Source organism: Macaca nemestrina, chromosome 2 (genome assembly GCF_043159975.1).
Source record: "Macaca nemestrina isolate mMacNem1 chromosome 2, mMacNem.hap1, whole genome shotgun sequence".
In the NCBI taxonomy this organism is placed as follows: Eukaryota; Metazoa; Chordata; class Mammalia; order Primates; family Cercopithecidae; genus Macaca; species Macaca nemestrina.
The window spans coordinates 45413926-45434162 of NC_092126.1; the positions used below are offsets into that span (position 1 = coordinate 45413926).

The 20237-nt window shown below is 43.1% G+C and overlaps 1 protein-coding gene across 2 annotated transcripts in view; it reads right to left on the reverse strand.

Moving 5' to 3' along the window:
- LOC105470002 (procollagen C-endopeptidase enhancer 2) overlaps positions 1–13506 on the reverse strand; it is a 135808-nt gene extending 122302 nt beyond the window's left edge. For both annotated transcript variants that reach the window (XR_011619769.1, XM_011721696.3), the window contains exons 1-2: positions 13149–13506; positions 11986–12094 (exon numbers count right to left, since the gene is read on the reverse strand). Coding sequence is in view for 1 of the 2 variants with exons in the window: in XM_011721696.3 (XP_011719998.2) it covers positions 11986–12094; positions 13149–13231 (192 nt within the window). In the remaining variant the exon portion in view is untranslated. The remainder of the gene's footprint in view (positions 1–11985; positions 12095–13148) is intronic.
- Positions 13507–20237: the final 6731 nt, after the last annotated feature.

Consider the following 20237-nt stretch of genomic DNA (forward strand, 5'->3'; position numbering starts at 1 on the left):
TGTCTGGCACCTCAGCTGAGAAGACTGCAACTACTAGAGACCTTCTGGGCCTCTCTCTCTCTCCACAAAGCCTCTCTACATGGCTATGTTGGGCATCCTCACAGCATGGTGGTCCTTATATGGCAGCTTCTCATGTTCTTGCCCCAGAAGTCATGCAATGTGTGTCACCTCTGCTCCATCCGATTTGTTCCAAGGGCAAGCCCAGATTCAATGCTGGGGGATACCAGAAAAAGGCATGAATAGCAGGAGGTGTGGTGATTGGGGAGGTCATCTTTGGAGACTCACCAGCACAATAGTGGAGCTGGTATTTGAACCAGGTTGTCTGGCTCCAGAAACTACACTGTTAGAAAATACACTTGTAACCACCATATTATGTTGTGTCTCTATTAGGAATAAGTGAATACAGTCTTTACTTAATTTGTATAATTAGTGAGGCCTATCCTAATGATTTGGGACTCCAAGGGTAAAATAAAATCTCCATCTGTAAACAGAGAAAATTATTTGCAGTTTTTAACCGACAATCTTTTCTCTACTTTGAAAAGTTAACGGTTAAGGAATGCCCTTGGTCGGTGATGGGGTAGCGGTGGCTGGTTGAAGTAGGGAGGGTTTGGAAGCGCTTCTGTGGACAAAGTCCAGATCTTATGAAAGATCATATTTTAAATGAAGAAAGGGCATAGTGAGTAGGAATGGGTATTTCCAATGGGAACTCGCCATGCCCCAAAGGGATTACCATCCAGCTTGAAACAAGTTGGCTTGTAGACAAGTTCTACACAAACACCACACTTCTATTCCTTATTACAGACCTGGAAGAGAGGTTAAAAAATAAATAAATAAAGCAACACTACCATTTATTGAGTGCCTGCTTGTGCCAAGCACTGTGCCAAGAGGCTTTCATCTACTGCCTCCTTCAGTCTTCAGATCAACCTTACAAGGCAGGTTTGACCATTACATCCAGGATACTAACTTCAGAAAGTTCCAGAAACTTAATCACATACCTAGTAAATTAAATGGCTGAACAGGGATTTGAACCCATGTCAGTATAACTCTCCAATGCCCATTCTTCTAGTAACTGAGCAATATCACACATATAACCCTGTACCATGATCCCTGCCACTGTTCATTGTTTCTGGGACATCCCCCCAACTAGTGAGAGCCTCCTTACCTCACCCAGCCCCATTCAGGAATGTGATTTTTCAATTATTGCAGTTTCTGTGCCCAATCCAGCACCTGATCTCTGATGGGTACTTTAGAATTTTAATGAATTAACAAATTACAATTTATTTGGAGGCGCTCAAGTGTAGCCCAGGGATTTTAGAAGGTCTGTGTCTAGCAATCAAACCCTTATTCATTTCTAGGAGCATTTAGCAGGAGTAAAATTGCCCCTGGGTTCCCTGTGCTTTTCTTCTTGTCAGTCCGGTCCATGTAACAGCCTATCTTTGATTAAATGGTCTCTCCCTCCCTTCATATTTTTGAAAACACTATTTTATTATATGCAGTACTGAGGAGCGGCTTGGGGGTGAGGTGGTAAAAGAGGTGATATTTAGTGGCAGGGCTTGTGCTTTGGGCAGTTATAATTCCAACTCCCCACTTCTCTGTGGGTGTTCCATTTATTTTGGGATGTTTATATTTGTTTCCTAAAGACTTGCCATACTGACTCTCATGATCAACCAAATAATGTATCTGAGGAAAACACTTATTTTCTCCCAAGTTCCTAGAGTAAGAAATTCAAAAGTCCCCCAAAGTGCTATTGCCACCCTTGATAAAGCTGTGAACTCATAAGTTGCAATTGTCTAAGTTGACAGTGGTTATTACAGTTTTCATAGGATTGAGGAGCAATCCATACATGTAACATTTCTCTGTACGAGAAACATGGGAAAGTGACAGCACACAAAAGCACTCTCCTGACTCTAAGTAGAGCAATGTGGGAAAAGAAATCCCACTTTGGGAGACCAAGGTGGGCGGACTAACTTGAGGTCAGGAGTTTGAGACCAGTCAACATGGCAAAACCCTGTCTCTACTAAAAAATACAAAAATTAGCCAAGCGTGGTGGTGGGTGCCTCTAGTCCCAGCTACTGGGAGGCTAAGGCAGGAGAATCTCTTGAACCCAGAAAGCGGAGGCTGCAGTGAGCCAAGATCAAACCACTGCACTCCAAACTGGGTGACAAAGTGAGACTTTGTCTCAAAAAAAACCCGAAAGAACTCCTTAGAATTAGGAGCCCTCTAAATGTTTCTCTGGTCTTCAGCATTAAGCAACCAATAAATGAGACCCTTCCCTTTTTTACTGCCAAATCAGAGATTTTAAGGCATTTTCAAATTTATGGTACAATTCTTATTTGCCCATAATTTCACATCATAAATTTAACTCTGGAGGTGGTCAAGGGATATAGAAGTAATTTAATCTGTCTTTTAAATAATATATTCTTAAAAATCCTTTGAGTGTTTTAATTATACTAAATGCCTTCTTGATTTATACTACTTTAAAAAAATGTGTTATCTTTATGTTCTATTTTTATAGTGATGTTTCAGGAAAGAATGATTTTTGTTTGGTATGAATATGTTATTAAAGAGAATCTCTTTCAGAAAAAAAAATATACATGAAGACTTCATTTTCATGTTTTCTCATTTTCTTTTCTACTCATTAAACCTCTTCTAAGGCATCTGCTTGAACACAGCACTAAAAATGCAAGTAGTACAAACAAGTTATTTATAAAACATCAAGTTTTCAATCAATAAAAACAGACTTGATTTCCATGTGAAAGAGCAAAGAAAAAGAAAACAAAAACAAGCAACAGAAGCCTTCAAAAGCAGGCAGAAAGCTAAACAAATTTAGAAAAATTGGACTGAGGCCCTGGTGGGAAAATGTCACCTACAGTGCTTATTTATTTAGGATTTAGGATTTATATTTGCCCTGCTTCCCAGAAAAAGTTAAGGCAATAATGAAAACTTTTAAATTTTTCTGCTATCTTTTCAACTGAATCTAATTGAACAGCTTATGTGCCATAAGAATGGTAACGTTTTGTCCCTGCGTGGTAGCTCACGCCTGTAATCTCAGCACTTTGGGAGGCCAAGGCGGGAGGATCACAAGGTCAGAAGATTGAGACCATCCTGGCTAACATGGTGAAACCCCATCTCTACTAAAAAATACAAAAAATTAGCCAGGTGTGGTGGTGGGCGCCTGTAGTCCCAGCTACTGGGGAGGCTGAGGCAGGAGGATGCCTTGAACCTAGTAGGTCGAGGCTGCAGTGAATCATGATCACACCACTGCACTCCAGCCTGGGCGATAAAGCGAGACTCCATCTCAAAAAAAAAAAAAAAAAAAGATTTGTAAAGTTTCCAAATTATACTTTCTGGATTAAAAAATAACCCCATCCCACCCACCCACCCCCCCAAAAAAAACAAGCTATAGTGCTCTTATCCCATTCATATAGTCTGGATATGCAAACATTTTCTGTTAGTTATACTCATTTTTACTATTCTTTTTTTGTTTTGTTTTGTTTTTTTTTTTTTTTTTTTTTTGAGACGGAGTCTCGCTCTGTCGCCCGGGCTGGAGTGCAGTGGCCGGATCTCAGCTCACTGCAAGCTCCGCCTCCCGGGTTTACGCCATTCTCCTGCCTCAGCCTCCCGAATAGCTGGGACTACAGGCGCCCGCCACCTCGCCCGGCTAGTTTTTTGTATTTTTTTAGTCCAGACGGGGTTTCACCGTGTTAGCCAGGATGGTCTCGATCTCCTGACCTCGTGATCCGCCCGCCTCGGCCTCCCAGAGTGCTGGGATTACAGGCTTGAGCCACCGCGCCCGGCCCATTTTTACTATTCTTAAATATAAAGAATACTAGCTCAAGCATTGGATTAAGTTACTATTCAGGCAACTGAAATAATGAGCCTAGTGCAACCAATGTATACATATATATTTTCTTTAAAAAGCCCATAGTTAAGATTGGAATTTAAGTCTCTATATAATTCTAAATCCTATGTACAGTTTAAAGTCAGGAAATGTGTTTTTAAAGTCAAAATTCCATTCCCCTATCTGTCCTGCTGTGGTTATACCAGGCAAATAATAGTTACGGCAATTTTAGAACCCCTTGCTATACCCTTAGGTATAATTAAGTGACTTAAAAGTTGAGTTCCTGCCTAAATTCACTATTTGTTTTCTCAAATTATACACCTAGCACTGATCTTACTAGACTATCACTATGTCTCAATTTTCGCAAACCCTTTGCTCACCACTGCTGACTCTTTCTTCTCATGAAGCCATACAAAAGTTATTGGGAAGGCATAAATCCCAATCACTTTTTTTTTTTTTTTTTTTTTTTTTTTTTTTTTTTTTTTGAGATGGAGTCTTGCTCTATCGCCCAGACTGGAGCGCAGTGGCGCGATCTCGGCTCACTGCAAGCTCCGCCTCCCGGGTTCACGCCATTCTCCTGCCTCAGCCTCCCGAGTAGCTCAGACTACAGGCGCCCGCCACCGCGCCCGGCTAATTTTTTTTTGTATTTTTAGTAGAGACGGGGTTTCACCATGTTAGCCAGGATGGTCTCGATCTCCTGACCTGGTGATCCGCCCGTCTCGGCCTCCCAAAGTGCTGGGATTACAGGCGTGAGCCACCGCGCCCGGCCCCCAATCACATTTTTTTTTTTTTTTTTTTTTTTTTTGAGACGGAGTCTTGCTCTGTCACCCAGGCTGGAGTGCAGTGGCCGGATCTCAGCTCACTGCAAGCTCCGCCTCCCGGGTTTACGCCATTCTCCTGCCTCAGCCTCCCGAGTAGCTGGGACTACAGGCGCCCGCCACCGCGCCCGGCTAGTTTTTTGTATTTTTAGTAGAGACGGGGTTTCACCGTGTTAGCCAGGATGGTCTCGATCTCCTGACCTCGTGATCCGCCCGCCTCGACCGCGCCCGGCCCCCAATCACATTTTTAATCTACTAGTTCCTTCAACTAAATAGGAATGCCATTTAAAATTAATCAGGCATCTGGAGGATGGATTAAGTATGATGACTTTAACATATGTAAGTTATAAAATTGCCCTCAAGGCAATGTTATAGGAATGCCTTCACATAATTGTTTATTAGGCATCTTCAGAAATATCAAGGCACATGTAAAATAATCCTGGGAAGTCAAACAGATCCTTACAAAGGATACAGTAACAACTTATCCAGTCTTAGAGTAGCACACACGTAAAACAGGTCATACTCTTTGCACGAAGCAATAATTATTTTCACCTTAACTAATCTTAAGATCTTCAATAATTTTTAAAAGTGAAAATAAGCTTTATTCCAAATTACTAACACTTAAAACTGCTTACAGTGGGCATTATAAGAATTCACACACATAACCGTTACCGATTCTCTTGTCTAACTGCTCTCCACGAGATTATAAACTCCCTGAGGACAGAAATTATGCCTTGTCTTTCTACCCCCACAGTCCAATGCAATGCCCACTAAATAGGAGGTGCTCAAAAAATCTTGGTGAATATTTGATAAATAAGTGCGTGAGAGTATAATGGTATCCTGAGTCAGAACGTTATGTGCTGACGTTTTCATACCATTTACAAATATGACATTAGTTAAGATACAAGTTCTTTAGACTTCAATTTCCCCACTTATAAAATGGTCATACTAAGGTCTGTCACCCCAATCCCAGAGAATCAGATGCAAATAAAATAAAATGATTCAAGATATACTAAAAACTATAAATACTATTATTATTTTTAGTTCCATGATTTCTATCACAAGTATACAGTCAAGTGTTGTTTAATGATGGAGATACATTCTGAGAAATGCATCATTAGGTGACTCTGTTGTCCAAATATCACAGAGTGCATTTACACAAACCTAGGTGGTATAACCCACCACACACCTAGGCTATATAGTATAGCCTATTGCTCTCAGGCTACGACACTGTAACAGCATGTTCCTGTACTGAACACTGCAGGCAAGTGTAAAACAATGGTAAATACTTGCGTATCTAAACACAGAAAAGGTACAATAAAAACACGGCAATATAATCTTACGGCACCACTGTCATATATGTGGTGGTCATTGACTGAAACATTGTTATGGGCTGTGTGACTGTATTTCACTCTAACTGAACAGAAAAACATATGTAATTATAAAGATGATAATACTTGAATTACCTGGAGAATCTGAAGATTTTTCTATGTAAGACAACTTACACTTTTTTCTTCATGAAGTAGCTAAATAAGGAAAATTATGCCACATACTTTTTGCTTTAATGGGACTGCCTCTACCCATTGCCACATTCTCCTCCCATTTCTGTCATAGGTCTGTGACCCTCCCACATCATCATCATCATCATCAGGATCTTGCTCTGTCACCCAGGCTGGAGTGCAGTGGCACAATCATAGCTCACTATACCCTCTGACTCCTGGGCTCAAGAAAGTCTCTAATCTTAGCCACCCAAGTAGTGAGGACTACAGGTGCGCACCACCACTCCTGGCTAAAAAAAAAAAAAAAAAAAAAAAATTTAAAAAAATTTGCAGAGACAGGATCTCTTTACGTTGTCCAGGCTGATCTTGAACTCTGATCTTCAACACCTTGCCGCAAGCAATCCTCCTCCTCAGCCTCCTAAAGTGTTGGGATTACAGGTGGAGTACAGCCACCATGCCTGGCCTCTCCCATATTTTCTTCATAAAGGGATAAAAAGTTATATTCTAGGTGGACCCCAAGACTAAATCTTTGCTCAATGTTTGCTGATTTTTCTCAGGTTAGATTTATGCTGAGAATGAAATGACTGAATCCTTAAATAATTGGCCAATGTCAGTACTTTTAAATTATAAATAATAAAAACCTAATGATTTTTAACAACAGGACCACATACATGGATTGCCTTATTTTATGTTTGCTTGTTTATCATTATTATTATACTTTAGAGAAGGGGTCTCACTCTGTCGCCCAGCCTGGAGTGCAGTGGTGTGATCACAGCTCACTCCAGGAGCCTTGAACTCCTGGGCTCAAGCGATCCTTCAGCCTCTGCCTTCCAAAGTGCTGGGATTACAGGCGTAAGCCACTGCACCTGGCCAGATCATCACCTTCTAAAAACAGATTTGTAAATTATGCCCAGTTTTAAATCTAAGAACAGAATCAATTCCAGCGATCTCTGCATAACAATTGCTGTTTCAATTAGATAATGTAACAGCAATTGCATTAGACATTCAGATGTGATGTTTAGTTTTAAGTTTGGGAACCAATTTTAAACAAAAATTCCTATATACCTGTTCAAGGAGAATTCCCAGAAGGTTCTAGGCTTTAAGTTTCCTCTGGTTTGCAGTTACTATAAACAAAGTTTCAGCTGGTTCCACTCAGCCACCCATACCATATGCAGCCAAAGTCGAACTCTAAATAGAGTTGCTTTCACAAGGTCTTATTTTTGCTATTAATGTCTATCTTTCTTTTTCTGTTTTTTTGTTTTTTTTTTTGAGATGGAGTCTCACTCTTATTGCCTAGGCTGGAGTGCAATGGCGGGATCTCAGCTCACTGCAACCTCTGCCTCCCAGGCTCAAGTGATTCTCCTGCCTCAGCCTCCTGAGTAGCTGGGATTACAGACGCCTACCATCGCACCCAGCTCATTTTTGTATTTTTAGGAGAGACGGGGTTTCACCACATTGGCTAGGCTGGTGTTGAACTCCTTACCTCAGATGATCCACCCGCCTCAGCCTCTCAACGTATGTCTATTTTTCTTTAAAAAAAAAAAAACAAACCAAAATGCATATTTGGTCAAATCATCAATATGTATCTCTCATTCTATTACGGGAATTATAAAATGAACAAGTTATGAAAAAATATCAAGGAACAGAAGTATTGATGATTTGCTGAGTTTGCAATGAATTTATAATGAAGCGATTAATGGAATGGTGGTCTCTATGCCAGGGGTGCCTGCGGAGCACAGAATATAAGACGCCTGGTGGGCTTTCTCTCACTTCCCACTTAGGGCCTCAGGAACACATCCTAGCAGGTAGCTCCCCATGTGCTCATCACCTCCAAATTCACCTATGTGTCTCCAGCACCCAGCACCATGCCTTGTGCGCTCTTCTAAATGTGTCCTGCCTATGTTGCAGTAAAATACATCACACCAGCTGTGTTTTTTTTCCCACAATGGTCCACTCTCCCCTACTTCCTTTATGGATCTCGGAGATGTTTCTTACTGTTGTCTCCTGCACACAATCTCGAACTGCAGAAAAACCACTGTAATAGAGGGGTCCAGGTGGTGGGATGTCAACTTTTGGAGTTTCATTTCTTGCTGCAGGGCTTAATACAGGTGGAGTTACTGATTCTTATTCTTAAATAAATTAGGGTGACTTATGCCTCACCCCAATCCTATTGTTCTTCCAAGCCTGCTTAGAAGACCAGTCACTGCTTTCCAAAGGATTATATATACCTTAGCTGTCAAATCACATTTCACTCATGCCCACATCCCTGTATATGAGAATTAGGGGATTTTATGCAGATGCCTTTTAGCTTATAGTCCCCAGAATCAACTCCTAAAGGAAACTAAGAAACTCTCAGCCCCATCATGGATTACAAAATATTCAACTATTTCTTAACACTCAAATTCTCTAATTTAGTCTCTAAGCATACATTTTTTGAGAACACATACAGTAAAAGTAAAAAACCTAAGACTAGTTAAGGCCATCAACTCTTGGTGGTAAAGCTGAGTCAAGAGTCTTGAGTTCCAGTTACAGCTGCAACAACTACAAAGAACCAGTGCAGCTTCCCTATTTGCAAAGCTTCCCTAGTTGCAAAGCAGAAGTACAACTAAGCAGCACAGAGCACCTCTGTCTTCAACATATCCTTACGTGAGTAAAATTAAGCATAAAATTTTTCTATTAATAGCACAGCACTGTCCACAAGAAAAATTGTGATGACAGAAATACCCATATTATGTATTGTCCAGTAAGGCAGCCACTATCCACATATGGTTACTGAGCACTTGAATGTGGCTAGTATGACTAAGAAACTAAATATTTAACTTAATTAATTTACATTTAAATAGCCAATATAGTGTGTTGGAACAGTACAGCTGTCTAAGAAATTGCCATAAAAATTTTAAAGTACTATAATGTAAGGACAAATTAAATTTCCAATCTGCGGGCTGTACTTCCATATCAGAAAGTCCAATACAAAGGACTGGAAGTTTGGTGGTAACAACTAGGATTCACCTTTCTTAAAGCAAAAGTTAAAATCAGACATTTCCCATTCTTCCATTGATAAACAGTTTAATGAAAACTATTTAGTGGTGAAAGCTACCATGCTGGGACACATCTCCGGTTTGGACGAACAGAATGGGAGGCCAGTGAGTGAAAGCAAGATATTTCCCCCCAGCTACAGGAACTACAGTTTAAAGACCACTCTGAGGCTTTCCCAGCTCCATTGGTCTCTGTGATAGTTTAATAAAAGTGATACTGAATCACCCAATGGGAACACTATTCTTGGTTTACGACTGCAGGAACAGAAAAGTGGGGTGGACCAACCACCTTTGGAAACACCTTTAATAGATGGCCTTGGACAAGGCCATAGCAGAGCACAGTCCTGTCTGGAATGGCTAAGCAGGGAGACACAGCCTGGTGCGTATCCTCCCTAACTGCAGGCAGAGCTTTTGAGAAAACACTGTAGGCAGAAGACTCCGCATTTCTTCATCTTTTCTGTTACCACCTTGTCTACTCCACCATCTTCCCTCTCCTGGATACCACAACAGCTTCCTAATTGGTCTCTCTGCTTCTACTCTTAACTCCCTGCTGTTCATCTTCCACACAGACGCCAGATAAGCTCATCCCTCTGCTTAAGATCTTCCAGGGACTCCTACTCAAAACAAAATGCAAACTCCCCACCATGGCCTACAGAGTCCCGTTCACCTTCGCTTCTCTTCCCACTGTCCCCTTGCTCATTCCATTCCAGCCACTCCGACCTCCTTGATTTGTTCTTCCGACAAATCAAGCTTCTTCCCCACTCAGGCACTGAGTTGAAGCGTTTTGCACTATCTCATTTTGTCTTCACAGTTATCCTGAGGTTTAAAGGAGGTAAATCCCGGACACAGAGTTTATGACGGTGAAACTGGAATTTGAATCCAGGGAAGTGACTGCTGAGCTCACAGGCTCTCCCTTCACAAGACATCCATGATGGAGCGTCCATTTAACTTCCCCACTCCTACACAGTAAACCATGCCTCTCCTGAGGCAAACGCTCCTTTATCAAGGAAAGCTTTCACTGGACGTGTCCCCCAGCCTCAGTCAAAGTTTAATGTCACATCAACACTGTCTACAATATTCAGAACACATGGCCAACCATGAATTTCTTCTTGGGCACATGACGCTTCTGAGCCATTGATTTTCTAGGGTCGTTTAAAACTTACAGCCATTTAATTACATTTAAAACACAATTACGATACGAAAATCAAGCTGCTTTTATTTTTGTTTCAGAGCCTTATTTCACATTTATGTTAATGGTATTTCAAAATTATTTTCTATGACTTCTCTCCTGGCCATATGTGCTATAACATAATGAAATCTGTACCAGTTTGTGACATGGTTGGTATTTTACAAGAGGCCGTCAAGGCATGTAAGAGTTGAGTTTTATATTATGAAAGGGGACCTCTCATATCTGCCTGCAAAATGACCTCAGTGGGAGTAGGTTTTACTTTACATAAAGTTGGGCTTACCAACTGTCTGATTAAGTCAATTTCTGTAATTGTTTCAGGCCTCAGCTTCCCCATCTATAAAATGGGGATGATAACAGATACTTTCTCACAGAGTTGTTTTGAGGATTCTGGGTGATTATACTTGTTAACTACTTGGCACGGTAAATGCCTGCACACAGTAACTGCTAGTTTACACAGTCAGCCGGGGCTACTTTTTAAAAAATCGTAAGTCCTCCAGTGGCACAACCTGACTAAAGGAAGTTCTCAGTGAACCAATGTATTCAATTACTAAACAACTTCCCAACAACAAAAACGTGAAGAAGATAACAGTCCATGCTACACTGACTGGAAAGATGACTCACTCTAGTTGACTCTAAATCAGTTTAAAAAAAAAAAAAAAAAAAAAAAAGGCTGTCTCTAAATCCAGCTTATCTTGACTCAGCATCATCTATGTGATTACTGATCAGCATGGACTTTCTATTGGCCCTTGGCTGCTATTTAGATTCCCACCTGCCCCCCCCATTAATTCTTTTTTTTTTTTTTTTTTTTTTTGAGACGGAGTCTCGCTCTGTCGCCCAGGATGGAGTGCAGTGGCGCGATCTCAGCTCACTGCAAGCTCTGCCTCCTGGGTTTACGCCATTCTCCTGCCTCAGCCTCCCGAGTAGCTGGGACTACAGGTGCCCGCCACCTTGCCCGGCTAGTTTTTTTTTGTATTTTTTAGTAGAGACGGGGTTTCACCGTGTTAGCCAGGATGGTCTCGATCTTCTGACCTCATGATCCGCCCGTCTCGGCCTCCCAAAGTGCTGGGATTACAGGCTTGAGCCACCGTGCCCGGCCTAATTCTCTATTCTTACACTGCCTTTAGAGGTGGTTTCAACCCAGGAACATTAAGTGGGCTTTTAAAATTTTTTTTCTTTTTCCTTTCCTAATGGGCATAGAGTAGTCAAAGCACTATCTTTGATCTTCTATTTCCCACTGGGAATTTATGAAGGCACGAGCAACAAAAAACCTCTAAAGGTCATTACCACAGGCCTTTGACTGAAAACAGCTTTAATTATGAATCTATAAAACTCAACTGAGTCACACTGGGCTTTCAGAAACACATTTGCTTTGAGAATTTATTCCTTCAAGCATTACCTTGTGCCCTTTGTAATCACTAATGCAGGACACGACTAGATCTATTATATTAATAAAAATCTTCCCAATAGTTGGGGTAAATCCAACATTTCCCTATTTCAGGCATTTGCCTCTTACTCAAATCCTACCACCAGAGGAAAAAGGCAGCAGCCTCCCACTGTTTCCAACACCCACTTCCAGGAGAATACCTTTTTAAAAAATGCTTACTGTGATTTTCCAAGTACATTTGCTATTTGGAGGGTACACTCCAGGAAAACCTTCACTGCCAATAAATCCAGACTCTCCAGTAAGAATGCCACCACATGTGAAAACAGGTCTGGGAACATAAAAGAAGAAAAGATAATGTAATTTGAAACATGGTCTAACAATCTGATGTTACCTTCAGAAAGGTGTAGCCTATTAATATAAATAAAAGTTAATGTTGATTAATCAATTCTCGCACCATAATGGGATCCGAAAGCTTGCTAGCTCTTAGAATATTTAAATTGCAGCCTGATAAAGCATTCTGTCCAGCTGCCATCTGTCTCCATCATAGTAACACAAGATTTTATATACATAATCAAGTCCTCGGCATTGTGGCAAAGTCTTGTAGGAAAATGGTAAATACATCAATTTAACTGGGGGGAGTGGGAGAGAAGGTAAGAGCCAGGCTGAATGAAGAACATGGTTTTAAAGAAAGATAGGCAAGCAATTGGTTAATATAAAAAAGTTTGCCGTTCCCATATTTGGAGATGCCCAGTTCTCCTCCCCCTTTCTGAAAATTACTGGCCATTGGCAGCGCTTCCCATCGAAAGGGAGGCTGATATTAACGAAGGCTGAAGAGGCGATGCCAACGTTGGCCACCGGGCAGGTCCCACAGCCCAGCTCCTGGGGCCGTCTCGAGGTTGGCGAAGAGTTAACTTTCCAGAGCGGCTCCCTAGGCGCCGCGCCGCTACGGTTGTTCCCTAGTTTAGGTCTCTGGGCAAAGCCTCTCCGCTAAGAAAAAAAAAAAAAAAAAAAAAAAAAAAACAGCGGTAAACCAAAATCCACATATTTGGGCCCCAGTGCTTCCCTCCGCCTCCATAGACACGGGGAGAGGGGAGACACAAGTCAGATTAAGCCCCGCCACGTGGTGGCCAAGCCAGTTGCAAGGCCATCAGGCAGGCCGGGCCGAAGACCCAGGAGGGAGCCCCGCGAGCACGGATGGGTCCCCAGGTCCGGGGCTCAGCCCACGCACGGGGGTGGCGGACGCCTGCACCGCTCGGGGAGCGCAGGGTCGAGCGCTGGGTCACCCAGGCGCGCCGAAGCGGGTTGAGTAAAGCAGCCGGCGAGGTTGCAGAGGTGGAGGAAGGGAGGGGAGAGAGAGGGAGCCCAGGCGGGGGTCGCGTTACCTCTCTGGGGACTGCTGCCGCGAGAGCTGGGTGGCGGCGGCCAGCAGCAGGCAGAGTGGCGCCCAGGTGTTCGCGCCCCTCATGGCAGCGTAGACGCTCGGGGTTTGCACCCCACGGCGCGCGCGCCGGCACACACGCCCCTCCACACCCACCGCGCTCACACCGCCGCTCACACCGGCAGCAGTGCAGGCTCACACCGGCGCTCGGCGGCCCGCGCGCTCCCTCTCACTCGCGCACCGCCGTGGGGCGGCCCAGGTAGCCGAGGGTTGCGCGGCCGGCGGGGCGGAGGCGCTTTTAAAGGCGATTACGGTGCCGTCTGACTCGACGCTTAATTTCCCCTGAGGAGCTGCTCTGGCAGCCACAGGCCACTGCTGAATATCCCGTTTGTTCTCTGGCGGCAGGAGGGGCGGCTCCGAGGCCAGAGCCGCCCCCTCTCGTGGGGAGGGCGGGCGTCTCCTCGCGGCACCCCGGGATCAGCGGGTCCTCTCGCGTCCAGCCCTCAGGGATCCCAGGGAGAAGAGGAACCCCTTGCGGAGTGGCACCCCAGCGGCCCTGGCCCAGATGCCCACAGACGATTCTCAGGGAGAACTTCGGGTTTTGCTTTGGGGAATGTTTCTCCCAGTTGCTTTTAAATAAAAAGTAATAGCACTTTCTGGCTGCTGGAAAGCCTGGGGGTCCTTCTTTGTCTCCTTCAAAACCCAGATCCAAGGAAAGAAAGGGAGAAAAAGAGGGATTTTATCGTATTTTAACTTCTGTGCTTATTCTCTCTCTCTGTAGGTTCTTTTCCTTTTACTGGTGTGACAATGACAAGGAAGATAGTCTCTGTGCGGGCATTTAAACGGGTTCTCAGACGAGCGATTTCTGTGTGAACTGTCATTAAATGTCAGATAATGAGGACGGAACCAAATGAGCAAATCTCACCATCTCATGTCATGTTCTGAAAATGGTGTTTCTCTGCTGGCATATCTCTGTTCTTAGACCTTTCCAACATCTTTCTGTGGTATTAACGGGTTAAAATTTATGGAGAATTTGTTTTTCTTAGACGAACAATTCTAGCCTTGTGGAATCAATACTCTCTTTTACTTAATTACAGAAATATAATTTTAAACATTTATTAAGAGCTTCCCAATAACCAGGGATTAATGAAAGAATAACAGAACAGACTAGATTCATTGAGATTTTAAATTATCACCAGCCGTGGTAGATACAACTTAACTTTGGTGCCTCGTGTTGTTCCTTCTAAATTGTTTTCACCTTTCTAAACAAGAAAAGTATTAAAGTAGTTCTTATCAAGACTTTATTTCTAATGAGCTGTTAAGAATCTAAACACAGGTGGGCGCGATGGCTCACGCCTGTAATCCCAGCACTTTTGGAGGCCCAGGCAGGCAGATTACGAGGTCAGGAGTTCGAAACCAGTCTGGCCAACATGGTGAAACCCCCGCCTCAACTAAAAATACAAAAAATTAGCCGGGTGTTGTGGTGTGCGTCTGTAATCTCCGATACTCGGGAGGCTGAGGCAGGAGAATCGCGTGAACCCGGGAGATGGAGGTTGCAGTGAGCCGAGATCATGCCATTGCACTCCAACCCTGGGTGACAGTGTGAGACTCCGTCTCACAAAAAAAAAAAAAAAAAAGAAAAGAAAAGAAAAAGAAAACACTCCTGGCAAGGAAGTAAGTAAAACTGACTACAGGAAATATTCTGACTTTTCATAGTGAGGGAACCCTGAAGCTTATACTAGGAATCAGAATATACCCACAGGACTTAGATTGTCTTACCATTTTTTAAAAAAGTGAAGGCAAAAACATCATAAAGTACAACTTTCAAAAATTCTCTACAGGCACCACACCCTTTATGACATTAAAAAAAAAAAAAAAAAAGAATGACAGAATTTGGCAAACTGCTTTATATCCTGAAACACCCTCAACCCAATAAAAATGTCTTTAAAACAGCGAAGAGGAGAATAAATGGTTTATTTTGCATGCATTTCAAGAATATGCTATCTAATAGCATAAGTGTTTTTACATGATTGTTTATTTGAAAGTCATAGTTTTAAATTATAAAGTGAAAATATTGCTCAATTCACTTTCTGGTAATGATTTGCAGTCCTCGTAAGCCAGAAAATACTTCATTCAGGACTAAGCTAAGTTTTCAAAATTTAAAATAAACAAAGTATTAAATGTGCCTAAATAGATAGGAAACTATTTGAACTAAAATACACAACCATTTCTTAATTTATAGATTGATGACTGTGTTCATATGCTTACTAAAGAGTTAGGATTTTAACACCAATCATTCTGTTGTTGTTGACACTCATAAGAAGGACATTGATTTTACCTTGTGATTTTAGAGTTTACTAAGACCCATATTATTTGCTCTTAAAAACACATATTTGACTTGGAACTACAGTTCTGACCAAAATTATAAACCTTAAATGTCCTGAGAAGTTGATGTGTTAAAATTGAGAGAGACTTGTATTAGTTTGTTCTCACACCGCTATGAAGAAATATCTGAGACTGGGTAATTTATAAAGAAAAGAAGTTTAATTGACTCACAGTTCCACATGGCTGGGGAGTCCTCAGGAAACTTATAATCATGGCAGAAGGCACCTCCTCATGGGGTGATAGGAGAAGACAGAAAGCCCCTTATAAAACCATCAGCTCTCCTGAGCACTCACTCACCATCAGGAGAACAGCATGGGGGAAACCGCTCCCATGATTCAGTTATCTCCACCTGGTCCCACCCTTGACACCTGGGGATTATTACAATTCAAGGTGAGATTTGGATGGGGACACAGAGCCAAACCATATCAAGACTCAAGTGCACTTTGAAGGTATATGTGGGGTCCAGCTCTGTGAGACCAGTTTCGGGACATTTGTGATAACAGAATTAGTATAATGGACAGGGAGCTACCCACACAGGCAGTAGAAAAGTGAAGAGAGAGAAAGAACAAAAGCCCTGTGGGTAGATTCTTTAAAACAAAAAGTGGAGTGCTGGGTGAACTGATCCTTATTATCCAGCCTCTGCAGTTACCAGGTTGCACAGAGCATCAACATCATGGGAATATGAAAATATTCACCAATGAACTGACCACTTATAAAATTAGGCCCCACTCAAACATTTCTTGCTACATAATACTAGCATCTAGCTGGGCCCAGTATGTCAACATCATTGTCAGTTAATCTCTGATTCACTCATCAACCTTGTAAACATCTGAAAATGTCACGTAAATCCAGCGCACATTCATTCCATAATGTGGTACTCATCTTGTAAAAATTCCAGAATTTTCATAAGTTAGTTCACACTGGGTATGGTGGCTCAGGCCTGTAATTGCAGCACTTTGGGAGGCAGAGGTAGGTGGGTCACTTGAGCCCAGGAGTTCAAGACTAACCTGGTGAAACACTGTCTCTACCAAAAATACAAACATAAATTGGGCGTGGTGATGGGCACCTGTAATCCCAGCTACTCAGGAGGCTGAGGCACAAGAATCACTTGAACCCGAGAGGCAGAGGTTGCAGTGAGCCGGGATCGCAGCACTGCACTCCAGCCTGGGCGACAGAGTGGGATTCCGTCTTAAAAAAAAAGTTCAGTGTTTTTTGATGTCTGTAAACATACGTTAGGAACAAATGTAGACCTTCCTCTTTCCCCTGTCCCACCCCAACACATCTCTCTGCCAAGGATAAGATATTAGGGAGGAATTGTACTGGTCAGGTTTCTTAGCTACAAACAACTGAGTCCACTCAGAATGAGTCCCCTCTTCTGGTTCAAGCAGTAAAAGCAGAAAGTTCACATTACCATCAAGAGAGTCATAGAAACAGTCTCAAAGCTCATTTTCCTGGAATAATAGCCAAAACCTCGCCTCAGAAATGGCCAGTGAGAACTCTATTGTCATTATTGCCACCAAGACTAAGCACTAAATGCAGGTACTTGAACTGAATGCAGTCGCCACTGTTGTGAGCACTTCAGATACATTTCTGCCTTGGGAAATTCAACCTTGCCACAGTCCTGCCCCAAAGACCAGACAGCCTGTTGCCTCCTACAGAATAAGAGAATCACAGAACCTCTTTGCTCACGGTGATCTCTTGATCAAACTCTCATGCAAGCCTATATGATTGGTACTGTCCATGTGACATGACTTGCAGTGTCTCAGCCACAGGGGAGGCTGGAAATTCAACACTATTAGGAGGTGAGGTTACATAATGTAGAAATACCTCCAAATATTAAAAGGCTACTAAAACAAAATGGGCAGGCACAAGTATGTTTAATGTCCATGATAGGGATCTACAAAGTTCAATTAGCCTGTCTCCCTGCATCCCTCTGCTGAGGAAAGCAACCCCAAGGAGGTCTTGATATATGAAGTTGCAGAGTTAATAGGATGTGTTGAATGAAACTAGTTCCACTCACCTGTCCACCTTGGACTGGGTCAGGCATTGTTTGAGTCAAAGGCAACCATGTGAAAGCCGGCCAAGCTGAACACAAGGGAATCAGCTGCTTCTTGTTGGTGTGGAATGAAACTTTGTTTAGTGGAGTCCTTCCATAATGAACTGTCATTATCATCATCTCAGACTTTTACTGAGCATTTATTATATACCTGGAACTGTGCTAAGTGCTTTGCAAACAATATTTTGTATAATTCTCTTAACAAACTTATGGGGTAAGAACGAGCATCATTTACAGGTGAAGATTCTGAGATTTATAATCCAAAATTTTTTTTTTCTTTTGAGACAGGATCTTGCTCTATCGCCCAGGCTGGAGTGCACTAGTGTGATCCTGGTTCACTGCAGCTGAGACCTCCTGGGCTCAAGCAATCCTCCCACCTCAGCCTCCTGAGTAGCTGGGACTACAGGCATGTGCCACCACACCAGGCTAATTTTTTTTTCTTGAGAGGGAGTCTCTGTCGCCCAGGCTGGAGTGCAATGGCGCAATCTCAGCTCACTGCATCCTCTGCCTCCCAGGTTCAAATGATTCTCCTGCCTCAGCCTCCTGAGTAGCTGGGATTACAGGCACCTGCCACCATGCCCAGCTAATTTTTGTATTTTCAGTAGAGATGGGGTTTCACCAAGTTGGCCAGGCTGGTCTCAAACTCCTAACCTCAAGTAATCCACCTGCCTCGGCCTCCCAAAGTGCTGGGATGACAGGCATGAGCCACAGTGTCCAGCCTGGGCTAATTTTTTTTATTATCATGATTTTTGTAGAGACAGAGTCTCACTATGTTGCCCAGGCTGGTCCTGAACTCCTGGGCTCAATTGATCCTCCTGACTCAGCTTCTGAAAGTGCTGGGATTACAAGTGTGAGCCAACATGCCTGGTCTTAAGGCCTACAATATATAAATAAAAAGCTGGGGGAGAAAAAAGCTGGGGGTTGGGCACAGTGGCTTATGCCTGCAATCCCATCACTTTGGGAGGCAGAGGTGGAAGGATCACTTGAGCCTAGGAGTTCAATGCCAGCCTGGGCAACACAGTGACACCCTGTCTCTACTGAAAAAAAAAATTTGTAATTAGCAGGGCATGGTGGTGTGCACCTGTAGTCCCAGATACTTGGGAGGTTGAGATGGGAAGATGACCTGAGCCCAGGAGGTCAAGGCTGCAGTGAATTACAGTCCTGCCACTGCAACTCAGCCTGAGTGACAGAGCGAGATCCTGTCGCAAAAAAAGAAAAAGAAAAGCTGAGATCTGAACCCAGGCTAACTGGAAAACTCAAGGTTTTCATCAATATTGCATGCAAATCCATCAGAGCCTTTCTGGGAATTCAGGAATACTCAGTACACATGGAGACAGCGTGAACAGACCTATGCTGTTTATCTACTCAGGATCCCTTCCTTGGGGAGCCACCCTTCCCTATGCCGTGAGCTTCTGTGAGCACTGATTCCATTCACTGCTGCTCCAGCCCCAGTGGGACATGCGACCAAGGGTTGTCCAATCAGAGAGCTCTTCCTACTACTCTGGAGATGCTGCCTAAGAGGTTCTTTCCTTTTCTTTCTTCTGGAAGCAGCATGTAAGCAAATATTTTCCTGGTAAAGCAGGACCAAGACTGAGGTGACTGCTTCAGAACAACAGGTCACCCCACTTCCACATGGCAATAAGCCTTCAAGAATTTGGAAAAGGCTGTTGAGAGAACCCAGGGTTCTACCATGTCATACGGAGACAACTTGAGTGTAAGAAGAACTGTAAGGACAAGTGCTAAAAAAAAAAAAAAATTACCTTGGCTGGGCGTGGTGGCTCAGGCCTGTAATCCCAGCACTTTGGGAGGCCGAGGACAGCAGATCTCCTGAGGTCAGGGGTTCGAGACCAGCCTGACCCAACATGGAGAAACTCCATCTCTACTAAAAATACAAAATTAGCCGGGCATGGCAGTGCATGCCTGTAATCCCAGCTACTCAGGAGGTTGAGGCAGAAGAATCACTTCAACCCAGGAGGCAGAGGTTGCCGTGAGCTGAGATCGTGCCATTGCACTCCAGCCTGGGCAACAAGAGTGAAACTCCGTCTCAAAAAAAAAAAAAAAAGAAAAAGAAAAAGAAAAAGAAAAGAAAAAATATGTATCTATAACTTTGACACTAAAAAAAAAAAAAAAATCTCAACGTGTGGCCATTGATGGTAATGAGGACCATGGAGTAAGAATTACTACTAACAACAGGTGGGGCACGGTGGCTCACGCCTGTAATCCCAACACTTTGGGAGGCCAAGGCAGGTGGATCACGAGGTCAGGAGATTAAGACCATCCTGGCTAACCCAGTGAAACCCCGTCTCTACTAAAAAATTCAAAAAATTAGCCGGGCGAGATGGCGGGCGCCTGTAGTCCCAGCTACTCGGGAGGCTGAGACAGGAGAATGGCGTGAACCCGGGAGGCAGAGCTTGTAGTGAGCCGAGATAGCGCCACTGCACTCCAGCCTGGGCCACAGGCGAGACTCCATCTCAAAAAAAAAAAAAAACAACTACTAACAACAATACCAAATCAAACCAAAACTTCTTGGAATTGTTTTATTATGTTGACTTTTGGGGATGAATCTTTGCCTATAAAAGTGATTTGTATCAACTGTAGGTAATAGATATCTTTTTGTTAGGTGTACTCATCATATTTAAAGAACCTCATCCA